Source organism: Canis lupus, chromosome 10, assembly GCF_003254725.2.
Source record: "Canis lupus dingo isolate Sandy chromosome 10, ASM325472v2, whole genome shotgun sequence".
Lineage (NCBI taxonomy): Eukaryota > Metazoa > Chordata > Mammalia > Carnivora > Canidae > Canis > Canis lupus.
Window position 1 is genome coordinate 68291188 of NC_064252.1, and position 17144 is coordinate 68308331.

The following is a 17144-nucleotide window of genomic DNA, read 5'->3' on the forward strand; positions in this document are numbered from 1 at the left end:
GGGTAAGCGTGCTGCCTGCAGTCCCGGGGTCCCCCCACCCCCCCCGCAGCTGGACACCTGGACGGGCCGGCCCGGAGCGGGGTCCTCCAGCTGGGCGGCTCTGGCCTCCAGTAGAAGAAGACTCGGAGCACGCCGTTCCAATACCTTTATTAAGAACTATCAGAAGTTCGTTACAGTTCCACAGGCAGGTTTACAAAGTCCCAGAGGAGGGGGACGCAGGGAGCCCATCATATGCGACACGTCGGGAGCGTGCCAGCCAGGTGACCCTACAACAGCTGTCCCCTCGGGTTACCCCAACAATGCCTTGGCCCACGTCTACCGGGCTGCAGAGGAATCCCTGAAGTTACCTGGAAGAGTTCTAATGAGTTCTGAAACACTTGTCCTCCAGTCATCGTGGTTCCCCGGGAAGGGCCGACCTGTCCCCGACCTGTCCCCGGGAGGCGCAGCCTGGGGGTCTCTCCGGCAGCCTGGCCCAGCTGCACGGCGCCGCCACCGCATCACACTTGGGAGAGAACCCACACACATGGTTTTGTGTTTTATCTTTTTATTTAGCATTTACCAAGAACAGGGCGATCACTCAACTTGGCAACGACACACCGGCGGCCCTGCAGCCGAACCGTTGGGAGCGGGCGCCACCGGCCCGCGCCACCGAGCTCCTCGCAGCGGTCGGTGGCCGGGCGCAGGGACAGCGACGCGTTAGTACAGTGGGGGCTTCTCGGGGACGGGGCGTCACAACCTTTCACGTCGGGGACGGTACATCGGAAGGGAACGGACACTTGCAGAATAACCGGGGCCGGTGAGGGCATCGGCACCCAAGGGGCAAGAGAGGCTGGGTGCCTTGGTGAAGGCCTGCGCTGGGTTACCCGAAAGGGGGCCTCGGAAGGGGCCGACCCGCACCGTCGGGGAGAGGCGGCCTCAGAGGAAGGACTCCTTGTTCACCCACATGAGGCTGCGCGTCTCGTTGGGCTTGCACTCGTACTCGATGACGGAGAAGGGGCTTCCCCACTGGCAGTGATCTCGCTTGTGGTAATTGTAGAACTTGACCTGCCACACCGTCTCGAAGGTCCCAATGTCGGTGAACTGCGGGAAGACAAGCGCGCCGTAAGGACCTCACTCTGCGCAGACGGGGGCCTGCGTAACCAGGGGCGCACGGTCAGGACTCCTGGGTCTGCAAGGGTTAGGCCCCCACTGGGACGAGCTATTGCCTTTACTACGAGCTGCTTTCCAGAAACGCTGCCTGCAAGCCATGCTTCCCCTAAGACCCTATTCCCATCGTGCGAGTGCCGTTTGCTGTTGCACCGTCTTTAATAAACACGACTCCCCAGATGAACCCATTTTCCAAATTCCACGATCGGAAGGAAACCACTCTCTGAATCTCGGGCTTTCTGAGCTTGCCACGAAGGGAGGGGGTGGGGGTTAGGAAGAGAAGAGGGGATAGTGTTTGATGGTGACCTTCTGGTTTCTTTCTTTTTTTTTTAAAGATTTTATTTATTTATTCATGATAGAGAGAGAGAGTGTAAGAGAAGGGCAGAGACACAGGCAGAGGGAGAAGCAGGCTCCATGCAGGGAGCCCGACATGGGACTCGATCCCGGGTCTCCAGGATCACGCCCTGGGCCGCAGGCAGGCGCTTAAACCGCTGAGCCACCCAGGCTGCCCCTGGTTTCTATTTCAAAAGACGGTCGTGCAAAATAACATAAACACAAAATCACGAAACACAGGACACAACTGCCCTTCCATCACTAATTTCGTTTCCAGGGAAGGATATTTTCTCGGAAGCATGTGTTTGGCAAAGGCCCTGCTTGAGCTTTTAAAAATACCGTTGAGGGTTTCTACGTTAGAAATCCGTGCCCGGAAAGCATTTATTTAAATATGTTTTCTTTTACTAGGTGCTCTTTAGTTTTCAGCCACTAGATGTGACATGGAGCCTTGACTAGAACTTGTTCATAACGGAGAGTATATTATTTACGTCTCTGGTTTGTGTGCTTAGTTGTCAGTCATCTGGTTATGGTGCCAACACATACCTTCTGTATTATCTACAGAAGTGCTTTGAACATCAATTTTTTTTTTATCTTAAATGATAGTAGTTTGCGGTATCTATTTATAGGTAAATAAATCAGTGAATGTAATTCAGTCTTTTAAGTTAGGGATACTGTATAAGGCGATGGTGTATACCATATATATGTCACGCACAGTATGTTTCTTGTGTGCCCCATGGATATGCCACTGTGTCAGACCTAGTTATTTATAAAAAGAAAATTGTTTCATAATAATGATCCTCTGTCTCCCATATTAAAAACTTTTTAAAATGCAAAAAAAAAAAAAAAAAGAAAAAAAAAGAAATCCGTGCCTGTGGCTCCGGCTTCGATTATCCACTAACCCAGACCCACATTCGAGTACCTGCTACGTGCTTTGCACACATGAAAACGTGCACGGTTCTTGCCCTCGAGAAGTTTGCATTCTGCCTCCAGAAGGTGGGCCTTGCAGATCGCGGCACAGAACTCGCCTGAGCCCTAAGCACGCAATTCCCATGTAGCTGAGAAAAGGGCAGAGAATACCCTAGGGGCCCCCGGGCAGGTGCTCAAGTGTCCTGCGGGGTAGCCTGACCCTGCTACTGCCTCCCGGAGCTATTTAGGGGATCTGGCATTCAGCAGCATGATGCCTGTCGTTATTTTCTCCTCTGACCCTCTCCCGTCATGGGAGGGGACAGGGACTGACTTGGCAGCTTTCTTAGACCTGTCGGGCGCCAGAAGACGTGGAGGGCGGCAGGGCAGTGAGCAATAAGAGCCTCAGCCTGAGGCCGCTGCAGGAGGAGGGCGATCAGGTGCTCCCCAGATGGCTTTCCAAGATGCTCTCAAAATTATATCCTGCACCATTGCCTCATCCTGCTAATTCGATCCCAAAACAAGGTTTGGCTTTCCTTTCCTTTGGGAAATGTGCCTGACTGGAAATACCGGGTGATCTACCTAGAGTCCCCAGCTCTTTCCCCAAGTAAGAGAAGAAAGTATCTTTTTCTAGAGAATCACAGCTTCGGGCAGCCCGGGTGGCTCAGCGGTTTAGCGCCGCCTTCAGCTCAGGGTGTGACCCCGGGGTCACGGGATCGAGTCCCATGTCGGGCTCCCTGCATGGAGCCTGCTTCTCCCTCTGCCTATGTCTCTGCCTCTCTCTGTGTGTCTCTCATGAATAAATAAATAAAATTTAAGAAAAATCAGGAGGGGATCCCTGGGTGGCTCAGCGGTTTGGCGCCTGCCTTTGGCCCAGGGTGCGATCCTGGAGTCCCAGGATCGAGTCCCGCATCGGGCTCCTGGCATGGAGCCTGCTTCTCTTTCCTCCTGTGTCTCTGACTCTCTCTCTCTCTCTATCATAAATAAATAAATAAATAAATAAATAAATAAATAAATAAATAAATAAATCTTAAAAAAAAAAGAAAAATCAGGAAAGACTGTCTTCTTCCCCTTAAAAAAAAAAAAAAAAAGAATCACAGCTTTGCAGCCTAGAAACCTGTACAAGTAAGAATACAGCAGCTTTATTCACGATAGCCTCAGACTGGAATCAGCCCAAAGTCTCATCACACACTTGGTGATAGAGTTTGGTGTATCTAGAAGATGGCATTTTACTCAACAATAAAATGAAACATACCGATTCAGGCAGCAGCAACAAGGATGGATCTCAAAGATGTGCTGGGCAAAACAATCCAGACCCCGAAAAACACGTATACTGTTTGATCCCATTTATATAAAACTCACACATCTATCTATTTATCTATCATCTATCTATCTATCTATCTATCTATCTATCTATCTATCAATCATCTATCCATCTATCTTCTATCACTATACAGTACATAGATAATCTATGCTTATAGGAAGCAGGAAACATCCATGGTTTACTCAGAGCCTGGGGCGGGAGGAAGGGATTCAAGATTGATGAAAATGTGCAAGAGGGAACTTTTTTGGGGGGGGAATGTTTTACATCTTGACTGAGGTGCTGGTTACATGAGTATATGTATATGTTTGTCAAAACTCATTGATCAATATGCTTCAAACAAGTGCATTTATTACATGTAAACTGCCCCTGAATGTCGGTTCAAAAATAGAAAGATTGATTTTTAGTGAGCTGCAAGGAAACAGCCTAAACACGGCTAGCGGGGATGGAGTCGTACAGCCGCCGGAAAGGGTTAAAGGAATAAATACACGTGGGTAGAGCAATTCCACTTCTCGTTTATCTTAAGGATGTCACAGTGTTTATTGTGAAAAACAACAGTAAATGTCTATCTTTGAGACCTTAACCATGGCATATCTAGGTCATGGAAGTCTATGTAGCGATTCTCAGTGTAAATATTTAATAGCTATTTTTTTCTGTTATTCTACATTGTTACCTGAACTGAGTCAAGTATGAACAAGAATGTCTGGTATTAATTCAATTAAAATGATACATATTGGGATCCCTGGGTGGCGCAGCGGTTTGGCGCCTGCCTTTGGCCCAGGGCGCGATCCTGGAGACCCGGGATCGAATCCCATATCGGGCTCCCAGTGCATGGAGCCTGCTTCTCCCTCTGCCTGTGTCTCTGCCTCTCTCTCTCTCTGTGTGACCATCATAAATAAAGAAAAAATTAAAAAAAAAATGATACATATTAATGTTAGAAACACTGATGGAATTATGTTTTGTTGTTTTTTTGCTGTTGTTTCCCATTCATGCATTCATTTCATTCATGAGACATTTATTTTATTTAAATGTATTTAAAACAAATTTTACCAAATAGTTAATACCCTTAGTATATATAAAAACTTATATGACTTAATTAGTAAGTATTTGGATAAAACAGAACACATTCATTAAAAAGAGAAAAAAATGGCTAATATCTGAAAAATATTCAAATGTGATATTATTAGTAATTAAAGAAATAGAAACTTTCGCAGAGGTCTTATTCACCTATCAATTTGGCAAAAATGCCTAAATACCAGAAGCAATCTAACCATCCAACTTTAAGACAATATTGTGAAAATGGTGGCATATCCGTATGATGGATTTATGGAACCATTACACAGGAATTTAGGGTTTTTAATGATGAGAGAAAATGCTTATACCAATGTCAACAGGAAAAATATTAATACAGTTTATATACAGTATGAACTCAAGTATATAAAATAAGACATATGGAAAAAAGAGAATGAAAATATGTTAACAAGAAAGCTTCTAACTAGAGGAATTGAGTGTTTTTCTATTTTTTTCTACTTGGATTTTCTGCAATAAATGTTACTTTTGGGCAGCCCGGGGGGGCCAGCAGTTTAGCGCCTGCCTTTGGCCCAGGGTGTGATCCTGGAGTCCTGGGATCGAGTCCCACGTCGGGCTCCCTGCAGGGAGCCTGCTCCTCCTTCTGCCTGTGTTTCTGCCTCTCTCTCTCTCTCTGTGTCTCCCATGAATAAATAAATAAAATCTTTTAAAAAATGTTACTTTTAAAATCATAAAGAATGTTAAAAATGGTGAAATGGATTTATCATCTCTAAAACAATAACATACATATCCTCTTAACCCTAGGCATTTTATGAATTCTATCAAGGATACATATACATGTCAGTGAAAAGATGACAACTTTGTTGACAGTAGGATAGTGGTGGGAAGAACAAATTGAAATCTCATTTTATAAATCACCAAGATTTTTAAAGAGGGACGATGATGAGGATTGTGATTATTACCATGATTTGACCAGCACAGGGCACTGCACATTTTAAGTGCAATTGAATTACATTACGTTACAACAATATTTTACAAACACCAATTAATCTTTGGAGCAAAGCAGCTCTAGACTATGCTAGGTAAGTGGGAGAAACAATACGGAGGCCTTTCTTGAGATGGATATAAATAAAAGTTGGTTGTAAAAACAAAAACGAAGATGATGATGACCACAGGCGAGAAAAACCTGAAGACGTGATGCTGTGTCTGAACAACCTTAAAATTAAGAAAGTCTGAATGTCACAGTGATGTGGGAAACAAAGGAGAGAACTTATTAAGTTCCCTCACTACCTACACCTAAGAATGACAAGTCCTTGAAACAGGCAGAGGGACCTTCCTCTAGGAACCCAGCGGCCTCGATGCTGATGCTTTGCTAAGGGCAACAGGCGATCTTAGCCTGACCCCCAGGGTCCTTAAGTCAACTTTACCATGTCAAAATTCCTTTGGAAACTTCCTTTATCTCTACTCCCTTTCCCAAGATCATCTTCCAAGCACACAACTCCCAGTATACATCTGAAGAGTCTCATGAGACGGAGTTTTTACTAAACAGTAATAAATGACATTTTCCTAACAATAGCTAGCCCCCTAGGGTCCTGGAAACCTGGGAGGCTTCCACTCTCCCCGACCCTCTCCCAACTTGAAAGTATATAATGGGCCACACTCCCCATGACCCCAGTGTGGCTCTTTCTGCCCCCAGGCCCATCCCTGTGCTTTAATAAAACCATCTTTTTGCACCAAAGACATCTCAAGAATTCTTTCTTGGCCGTCGGCTTCAAACCCGAACATCTCTCCTACATCAACCATTCTCAGGGACACAGGAGACCAGCGTAGAAATCTGCTGATGGCAACAGCGAGAGCTACAGATATGGGAGGTTTAGGTGCTTCTATTCCGGTTTGTCTCTCTTTTACTAGTGTTGGACCCCAGGTCATGTTGTAGTTAATTGCCGCCTACTATGCCTATATTTTTTCTGTGCCTTAGTTGTTCTAAGGCATGAGCCTTCTTCCTTTTCTTTCTTCTGGAGTTCTATTTCCAGGATGGATGCCTCACCACCTGGCTCAGAATTTCTTCTCCTCGAATGTAAGGAGCAGATGGGGTCCCGAAAGCTGACATTCTTCTTAAAGAACAGAAGCAACTACACAGGCTCTCTACTCCCTCCCAACCCATCTGTGCCTTCCAAGGAAAACCTACCCAGTCGGCCTGTGTGATGCAATGCACACACAGGTAGGATTCTGTGCAAATGCATGGCATTCTGTATTTTATACAACACCTTACATGGGCCATTCTGCTTAGGTCTTTTGATAGTTTTAGCTTCCCTGTTTCACAGATGAAAGAACTAAGATTCAGAGAGGTTAAGTGACTGCCCTACGTCTAGGCTATGCAGCCGACTAATGAGAGGAGAAGGTCAAGAACTTAGGATTCCTAATTACTTTTTTTTTTGAAAGATTTTATTTATTTATTCATGATAGACACACAGAGAGAGAGAGACAGAGAGAGAAAGAGAGAGAGGGAGAGACACAGGCAGAGGGAGAAGCAGGCTACATGCAGGGAGCCTGACGTGGGACTCGATCCCGGGTCTCCAGGATCACGCCCCAAACTGAAGGCGGTGCCAAACCGCTGGGCCTTTGGGGCTGCCTGGGATCCCTAATTCCTATCTAGAAACTAGGATCACTGTACCAAACTGCTTCTAGAAGGAAATTTGTTAGAGGTTAATTTTTCTCTGAGTGAGAACATATACGGATTGTCATGTGTAGGATGCTTTAGGACACTACCATGCACTAAACGTGTGCATCTCCCCAAAATTCGTATGTCATGAGGGTGGAGTCCTCATGAATGGGATTAATGCCCTTTTAAAAACAGACACGGGATGGACGATCTCTATGTCCTTTTTCATGTGAGGATACAGCCAAGAAAGCAACTGTTTTGAACCAGCAAGAGGGCTCTCATCAGACACCGAACCTGCGGGTGCCCTGGTCTTGGACTTCCAGCCTCCAAGACCGTGAGAAATAAATGCTTGTTGTTTAAGCTGCCCAGTCTCTGGTATTCTAAAAGTGACACTCTACTATAGACCTGGATGTATTATTTTTCTTAGCGTCCTGCAAGTTGCAGACTTTTTTATTTTACGTTTTTATTTTACAACTGACATGGAAGAGAATCCTTGGATTCCAAGGAGAAGAGATTCATCCGTCATCTTCAGTAACAAGGAACCCCCAAAGTTTGTTTTATTTATTTATTTTATTTTTTATTTTATTTTTTAAAATAACTTCTATAGTCTTAGAACCAAATGGCCTAGAATCACTAGGATACTTCGTCCCATTCACCATGCCACTTAGAGACATAGGAAGTTCACCAAGAATTAGGTCCCTCAGAAATCCATTGACTCGAGAGCACAGAAAAACATGATTTTATTGGTAGAGACATGATGTCACCTCATCGGTGAACAAATTCAGTATAATAAGCATCTGTGGCTTTTAGTGTGGTATGACCTATGGATTCCTACTGGATTCACAGCCTCTCTGCTCCTGTCCTGCTTGAAGTTTTATGAGTAGATAGATGCTTTCCATTTCTCTTATTGAATAGATAGGACAAAAGGTTCTGAGAATTATAAAGTATGTTTAACTTTATAAGAAACTGTCAAACTTTTCCTAAGTGATTGCACCATGTTACAGTCCTACCAGCAATGAGTGCGTTAGCTGCTCTACATCCTCTCCAGCGCTTGGCATTGCCAGTCCTCTTAACTTTACTCAGTCTAGTGGAGAAGAATGATGATAAAGAACAGAAATAAAAAAAAAGAACAGAAATCAGTGAAATAGAAAAGAAAATAATGATAAATAAGACTATAAGGAAAAACTCTAGAGGAAAAAACTAAGAATAAGTAAAAAGTAATGAAACCAAAATCTGGTTTTTTGACAATGTCTTAAATCTTGATAAACTCCAGGGGCACCTGACTGGCTCAGCTGGTAAAGCATGCGACTCTTAAACTCAGGGTCATGAATTTAAGCCCCACACTGGGTGGGGAGAGTCTACTTTAAAAAATAGTAAAATTTAAAAACCGATAAGCCCCTAGAAAAACTGAGCAAAAAAAGAGAAAACAAATGACCAATATCAGGAATGAAAGAGATGCAATCACTATAGATCCTAAAGACCTTAAATTGGGAACTTTATGCCAATACAGTTAATGAAATGGACAAATTCCTGGCAAGATTCAAACTATCAGTAAACCTCCATCTACTAAAGAAATTGTATCTGTTGTTACAAATCCTCCTGGAGACAAAATTTCAGGCCCAAATGGCTTCACTGATAAATTCAGATATTAAAGGGAAAAATTCCAATTCCACATAAATTCTTTCAGACCACAGAGGAAGAATACTTCCCAGTTCATTCTATGAAGCCAATGTTAACACCAAAACTTGGCAAAGATGTTATCAGCAAAATTGTAGACAAAAATTCCTCATGAGCTTATGCATAAAATTTGTTTCTACTTTTTATTTGCTTGAAATATGAGTAAATCAAATCCAGCAATGGGCTTTTACAACAGTACCAAGAGAGTTTTATTCTTGGAACTCAGAGATGGTTCAATATTTTTAAATCCCTGTAATAGACCATATTGACAAAAATACAGGAGAAAAGCCATTATCATCATATCCATAGATGCTGAAAAAGCATTTGGTAATTCAACATCCATCCATGATAAAAACCTCTCAGCAAACTCCTAATTGAAAGGAAGTTCCTCAATCTGCCCAAGGGGCATGGACAAAAATTAAAAAACTGTAGTTAACATCACCCTTGGTGGTAAGAGACTGAGTTCTTTCCCTATAAGATGGGAAATAAGGCAAGAACATCAGCTCTTACTATTCCTCTTCAGCACTGTGTTGAACGTCCTAGCCAGTACCTTATGGCAAGAGGAAGAAAAAAAGAAAAAGTAATACTGTTTCTATTTACGGGTGAACATCTGTTTGCACAAAATACTAAGCAATCTAATAAAAAGCTACAAAAATTAATGAGTGAATTTAGCAAGTTTGTAAGACACAATATCAATTTACAAAAATTACTCTATTTCCTAAAGAAATACACCAGCACTGAACAACTGGTGTTATTTTTTTTTTTAATAGTTGACCAATTCTGTAGGTGGAAATTAGCATTGCACTATTTACACGTATATTTTCACCAGTAGTGAAATTAAGCCATTTAAAAATATATTTATTGAGGGGCAGCCTTGGTGGCTCAGTAGTTTAGCGCCACCTTCAGCCCAGGGCGTGACCCCAGGGTCCCGGGATCGAGTCGTGGAGCCTGCTTCTCCCTCTGCCTGTGTCTCTGCCTCTCTCTGTGTCTCTCATAAATAAATAAATAAATAAATAAATAAATAAATAAATAAATAAATAAAATATTTTAAAAATATATATTTATTGGTCATTTGTATTTCTTCTTCTGTGAATTGCCTATTTATTTATTTTTGCTTACTTTCCCATTTCCCTATCCTATTGTTATTTTTTTTCCCCTCACTGGTTTCGAAGAATTCTTTGTATATTAAGTTACAGATCTTGCCAAATGACTGCACCGAGTTGACACAAACGAACCACTCTTGTGTTTGGGAGGACCCGGTAGGGCTACGTACCTCCGCACACCTGGCCTCATCACAAGGCCTCCTTGCTGTATTCCCCCAAACTCCCTCCACCCCGTCCCCCACTGACGAGAGCCAGCAAGAGGGGAACAGTGGGACTGGTGCAGAGTCTCCACCTGGCGTGTCCCCCTGGAGGTGCCGCATGGGGCACCGGTCACGTTAAGGAACAAGCCAACGCTGCCGTTTGAAACGGAGCTTGAGAGCTTGAGAGCTGGTATCGCTGGAGTCACTCCCAGCACCGGGGCCCCTGGAATGATCTGAATAAAGAGATCAACTGCCATCAATCCAAGTCAGAGATCATTCAAGGACCTCCTGCCTTCAGCCTCAGTGGGCAGCAAAGGGCAGGCCGCAAACCCGGTCTGCAGGGGCCGCGGCCGAAACCCAGGGCGAGTAGCTTGGGAGACCGAGCACGCTACGGACAAGTTTTTCACTGATTGCTACTTGCCTTTTAATTTAAATCCTCTTAATGAAGATTTACTTTACCGTTAGGATGTTTGACAGAAATTTTAGAGTGCATGTAATCAAAGCTTTTAATTTTTAGCTTTGGCCATCTCCTGTTTCTTTTCATTCAAGTTTTTTAAAAGTTGGCTTTTTACAGTTAGCCCCTTGATCCAACTGGAATATATTTTAGAGTACGGTATCGGGAAAGAGTAACAGTGACATTCCCCCCAAGTAGCCAATAGTCTCAGCATTATTTTTAGTTTTTTTTTTTTTAAGATTTTATTTATTTATTCATGATAGAGAGAGAGAGAGAGAGGCAGAGACACAGGCAGAGGGAGAAGCAGGCTCCATGCACCGGGAGCCCGACGTGGGATTCGATCCTGGGTCTCCAGGATCGGCCCTGGGCCAAAGGCAGGCGCCAAACCGCTACGCCACCCAGGGATCCCTAGTCTCAGCATTATTTAGCTAATGATTTAAAAGTTAAAAAAAAATTTATTTTTATTTTGTTAAAGATTTTATTTATTTATTCATGTGAGACACAGAGAGAGAAGCAGAGACAAAGGTAGAGGGAGAAGCAGGTCCCCTGCGGGGAGCCCGATGTGGACTCGATCCCAGGACCCTGGAGTCATGACCTGAGTCAAAGGCAGATGGTCAACCACTGACCCACCCAGGTGCCCCCCCCCCAAAAAAAATACCTTGACGTAACTTTACACTCTTAAGAAGCTGCTCTTGTATACCTTTAATTCAGCTTCCCTTACTGGGTTCCCCTGCTTAATTAATTAGTTTACTCAGACATTTCATGACTTCCTTGTCTCTGAAAGTGTGGTAGTGTCTGTAATTTACAATACTGAAGCTTGAAACATTGATGACAAAAGTCATAAAATAGGTTCAAGGCCACGTGGGTCTTTCATTACTAGAATAAAATTCGAATTTAACATTAGAACTGCTGACTGGATCAGGAAACCTTCTCTAATTTCTATTGTTTTCCTTAGAATCAGCCTCTTGCAGATAAGATACAAATACACGGCCAATGCTCTTACCAACAGCCATGTGATCACTCTTGGAAAAATCAGCTGTCAATCACTTGCTGCTTTTGGTCATGGACAATATATGTAGGAACCTAGGCTTTACTATTGGGACTCATAAAATGCTAATCCCATCTTAAATCCTTTGTAAGAGGATGCAGAACTATAAACATATAAATCAAGATTGAACGAGGGGAAAGCAAATAACAAAATCTAAAATTACGGAAAAATCAAAATAGAGTGCCAACCGTGTGGAAAAATAACTTTCTCAAATTTAAATAGAAGAAATCCTAAAGGAAAATGTGAGAGATGTAATTATGTTTCTACACAATGGAGAATGTAACCAAAGCAATACTGGGAGAAATATGACAGATACGACAGATTTTTTAAAAAAGATCTTTACTAGGACTCTGATTTTTTAAGGTTTTATTTATTTGGGACAGAGAGGGAAAAAAGAGTGCATTGTGCATGCACACAAGTAGGGGGAAGGTCAGAGGGAGGGAGAGAGAGAGAAACTCAAGCAGGCTCCGCACACTGAGTATAGAGCCAGATGTAGGGCTAAATCCCACGACCCCTAGATCATGACCTGAGCTGAAATCAAGAGTTGGAGGTTTACCAACTGAGCCACCCAGGTGCGCCTCACGACTCTGATTTGTAAAAAATAATCTTTGATAGAAATATTAACAAAACATGAAAAAACCAATTTACACACACACAAATAAAATTAAATGTTGAAATAAATGTTCATTCTTATAAATGATCGTAAAAATTAAATTAGGAAATTTATTTTTTAAAGTAATTCCCAATGTTATCATAATTAGAGCAAAGCCACTAGGTTTCTCTGTTGTTAGTAACGCTGTAAAATGGCACGTACAACACGTTGTAAAAATACCTGAAATGGCCGGTATGTGGGAACAGCTGTAAAATGCATCTCTCTTGACCGAACAATTTTACTCCTATTGAAGCAGTAGCACAGAATTATTCATGATAGCACTTTTTATGATGAGAACAACTGACATATCTAACATCTGGGGAGTAATCTGATCATTACGGAACAGCATGACAGAGTCTTAGGTTGTCACTGAAATTCTAACAATGAATATGTAGAATGTTGGACAAATAAAATGGACAAATAGAATGTTGGACGTAATAAAATGGTTGCAAAGCTAAAATGTATAAATGTGGAAGGGAATCTGAAAATGAACTGGGTCAGAATGTGAGGATTACTGTTGCTTTAAAAATTTGCTCAGATTTCTGAAACTTGTGTTATTTCACATTTTTTTAAAACCATGTCAATCTTTTCAGATGCTGGGATGTGTTCCCAGTCCTCCTCTCTGTATCTGTGCCCAATAAAAAGAAATCCTACAGGGACTTGTTAGCCTTCAGTTCTATCAGTGTATTCCTAAATGATAGTATTCAAAAATCTGACTTTCTTCATCACATAATGAGTATCATCCCCTTAAGGGTCAAAAAATAATCAATCAACAATTTGTAACCCTTATACCAAGTGTTCCTTCTTCTCTCAACTCTCAAATTCTCATTAATTATTTATTCATTTCTCCAAAAAAACTATCCCCAAAATTTTGGATTAGAATACAACCCTTGGCATATGCTCCAAGGGTACCACCACCCTTTTTTAAAAAGCATATTTTGTATGATAAAATCATTTCCTTTATTATCGATAATCATGTAAAGTTTGTTTTCCTACTCTGGTTTAGAAGCTCCATAAAGCCAGAAATGTCTGTTTTGTTCATTGATACTCTCCTGCTGCCTGACAGGTAGGCTATCTCCATATATTTGTTGATGAATCAAACAAACAAAAAACTAAAACAGAAATCCAAAAACCCTAAATAAAATATTAGCATATTGAGTTTAGTGATATATTTTTTAAAATACTTAATTTTTAAGTATGGTTTGTTTTAGGAAATAAAGGGTAGCATGTTATATAATTATTACATCAACGTATCAAAGGAGACAAATTTTCTCCATAGATGAGAAAATAAATTAGATAAAATTCAACACATCTCCCAATCAAAAAAAAAAAAAAAAAAGTCTCGAGGCGCCTGGGTGGCTCAGTTGGTTAATTGTCTCTCTCTCAAATAAAGAAAATCTTAAAAAAAAAAAGTCTCTTAATGAGCTAGAAAAAGGATGCTTTAACATGATAAAATATTTAAAACTAACATTGTACCTAATAGTGAAACCGTGAAGGCAAGGATGCCGCTTCCCATCATTAATAAGCAACATTATTCTAGGAACATCAGCCAATGCCACAAGGCTAGAAAGAAGAATCAGAAAATGATAGTTGTATGTAGATTACAACTGCCAATCTGAAAAGCCTAAGATTAAACGAAGAATTAAGCAAGTTCGGTAAGGCGGCCAGTTACAAAATACACGAACATACTATAAAAGCAATATACTTAAAACAGTACAGTATTAGCATAAGAATAGCAGATCAACGGAATAGAGTGTAGAAAGAGATTTGATTTTTTTGCCATATAAGAAATTACTACGGAACTGACCATTGAAGAAGCATGGATTATTTAATTAATTGTATTGGGATATTACGGACAAATAGACCCCAATATGAAGCTGTGCATTAATATAATATTTCATAGTTTCATGATATTTCTTTTTTTTTCCTAAGGGGAGACACCGACTTTTCTTCCCCCACGGTTTCCGTTTGCCCCGACACCCCCATGCGGGCCTTACCGGCATCGTGATCTGGATGGGTTGCCGTTCTCCGCTCTTGGTTGGGGCCACACCTTCTGTGTCATATATGCCCGTATAAACAACTCGGTCCCCATCTGGCTCCTTCGACTTCAGCTCCAGAGGGACAAGCACGCCACCAATGGAAATGTTCCTGCAATGGACGTGAGGTGACCATATATGGTAGGAATTAACTTAGGCACCCTGTCCTGGTTTGGACCATAACCCTAGGCCGGAATCCTACAGGGTTTGGCTAAAGGGGTCATCTGATGGGGAGGAAAGTTCTGAAAGGTGAAGAAGACGCTTGAGTTCTCCAACTTACCAGTCATGTGACCATAGACTAATGACTTAATCTCTCTGGACTGACCTTAGTATTCTCATCCAGAACACTTGTCCAAGGTGGAGCTGGATTATCATTCGCCTCTATAGTTTCTTATCTCTGGAGCTATTAAAAACGTGCCCATCCCCAGTCTCATCTCAAACCCTAGAACTTAGAATTCAATATGGTCAGGTCTGGTTTGGCCACTGGTAAATTTAATTTAAGGTTCTCTAGGTGATTCCAACATGCAGGTACGACTGAAAAACCACTGAACTCGTTCTTTAATGATTTCTTCTGTTCGAAGAATCAGAGATCCCGTGATCTAGGGCCGCACAAACAGAAATTCTCACTGGCATCATTCCTTTATGTTAACTTAGGGATTCTCCAGGTTTAGTCCTTGGAGCAGCAGTGTCAGTATCACCTGCCCAGGTATCAGAAAACAAAATATTAAGCCCCACCCCAGACATAGTAAACTGGAAATTTTAGGGTGGGCCCGGCCATCTGTGTTTTAAGAAGCCTTTGAGGTGATTCTGACACTCAAGCTTAAGAACTACTAGGTTAGGGCAATGAAAAATCCGTGATAAAAATCAAAGTGCAGGGGCACCTGGGTGGCTCAGGTGGTTAAGTGCCTGCCTTTGGCTCAGGTTGTGATCCCCGTGTTCCGGGACCCAGTCCCACAACCAGCTGCCTGCTCAGTAGGGTCCGCCTCTCCCTTTGCCCCTCCCCCCTCCTCTTGCACAGCTTCTCACTCCCAAATAAATAAAATCTTAAAAACATTACAGTGTGAAGAGAAAAAAAATAGTCCTGTCATTTAAAAAAAAAAAAGATTTTATGTATTCCTGAGAGAGAGCCAGAGAGAGGCAGAGACACAGGCAGAGGGAGAAGCAGGCTCCATGCAGGGAGCCTGATGCGGGACTTGATCCCGTGACCCTAGGGTCACGCCCTGGGCCCAAGACAGACGCTCCACCTCTGAGCGCATCCCTAGTCCGTCCTTAACACAGATTCATTTTAGATTAGTTTAAAACATAGAGAACCACCGTGAAGAAAATGAGATATAGGATAGATAACTTGGGAGAAGAGGTTGCTAGGAAAGAAGGGACAGGAAAAGTCCGGGCTATGTGGAAGTGCAGGGAACGCGGGGAAGCGCGAAGGTAACCCATGCACGCGGCTGCAGGGCTGGTGACACAGGGGTGGGGAGCACCTGCCACCTCGCAGTGGGGTTCTAGGGCCTTGGATTAGGGCCTGACACCTGGAAGGCCTACACCGCCCTGGATGAAGCCCTGCCCGCGGGCCCTGCGGCTCTGGAAGGTGTGCAGGGGGCTCGGGGCCTCCCAGGCTAGGGCTCCAGGTGTGGGGCTGGCCCCCCGCTGCCCGGGTGGGGCGGGAGAGGTCACCGCCGCCACAGACAAACCAAGAGACATCCTTTGGTTGCAGGGATGGCGCCGTGTCACCGGGACGAACAGGCAGCCCCGGGGGGAGCAGGGGGGACAGCCTGCAGGACGAGCAGACATGCCCCGGGGTCGCGGCCGCGGGAGGGGGGAGCATCCCTGGGGAGGAGGGAGCATCCCTCGGGGACCCACCTCCCCGCGCAGAGGCGCCTCGTTGCGCAGCCGGGCTCCGGCGGTGGGCGGACTGCGGCAGGGGGAGCAGCGGGGAGCCCCGGGCATGGGGAGGGGGGTGCCGAGGCCTGGGCACCAGGGGTGGCACGTTGACAGGGACCCCCCCGCGCCCCCCAGCCTGGCCTCCTGCCGCCCTGGAAACAGCCCTGGGCGCGATGGGTGGACGGGAGCGAGAAGGGGAGGTGGGGGCACGCGCAGGGCAGGGGCAGGGGCAGGGGCAGGACCGGGGACCCCCCCCCCCCGGCCGCGCCTACTCACTCGACCTGCAGGCTGCTGGGCTTGAGCTTCACCTCCACCTTGTAGGACGAGCCGGTGAGCAGCTTGATGGTGCGGTTCTGGCCGAAGCGCTGCCCGTCCACCTTGAAGAAGACCGGGCCGTCGTTGGGCTGGATGCGCAGCGCGATGGAGAGGCGCACGGCGCCCGGCAGGTCCCCCATGGCTGCGCGCGCGGGGGCGGGGGCGCGCGGGGCGGGGCGCGGCGCGGGGGCGCGGGGGGGCGCGGGGGCCGCGGGGGGCGCGGGGGGGCCCGCCTCGGGGCGCGGGCTGCAGGGGCCGCAGCATCCGCCGCGCTGCTCGGGGGCGCGGCCCGCAGGCCCGGGCTGGGCGGCGCGGCCGGAGGGGACTTAATCCTGTTTACGCGCCGCCATCCCTGCGGCCGCGGGGGGACGTGGGGCTCCTCCTGGA

The 17144-nt window shown here is 44.6% G+C and overlaps 1 protein-coding gene across 1 annotated transcript; it reads right to left on the bottom strand.

Annotated features, from left to right (window-relative positions):
• Positions 1 to 527: 527 nt before the first annotated feature.
• On the bottom strand, positions 528 to 16929 carry CNRIP1 (cannabinoid receptor interacting protein 1). Its single transcript, XM_025470068.3, has 3 exons — positions 16719 to 16929; positions 14526 to 14676; positions 528 to 1080 (listed from the first exon to the last, which is right to left on the bottom strand). Exons 1-3 carry the CDS (start codon positions 16895 to 16897, stop codon positions 916 to 918), a joined length of 495 nt encoding a protein of 164 aa, XP_025325853.1. The 5' UTR covers positions 16898 to 16929; the 3' UTR covers positions 528 to 915.
• Positions 16930 to 17144: the final 215 nt, after the last annotated feature.

Bases quoted from the DNA above. Each gene is read 5' to 3' on its own strand.
- CNRIP1 (XM_025470068.3), bottom strand. From the start codon at position 16,897: ATGGGGGACCTGCCGGGCGCCGTGCGCCTCTCCATCGCGCTGCGCATC. The intron at 14,677-16,718 runs GTGAGTAGGCGC...CGTCCATTGCAG, and splicing joins CCCAGCAGCCTGCAGGTCGA to GAACATTTCCATTGGTGGCG. The intron at 1,081-14,525 runs GTAAGGCCCGCA...GTCTTCCCGCAG, and splicing joins CCATCCAGATCACGATGCCG to TTCACCGACATTGGGACCTT.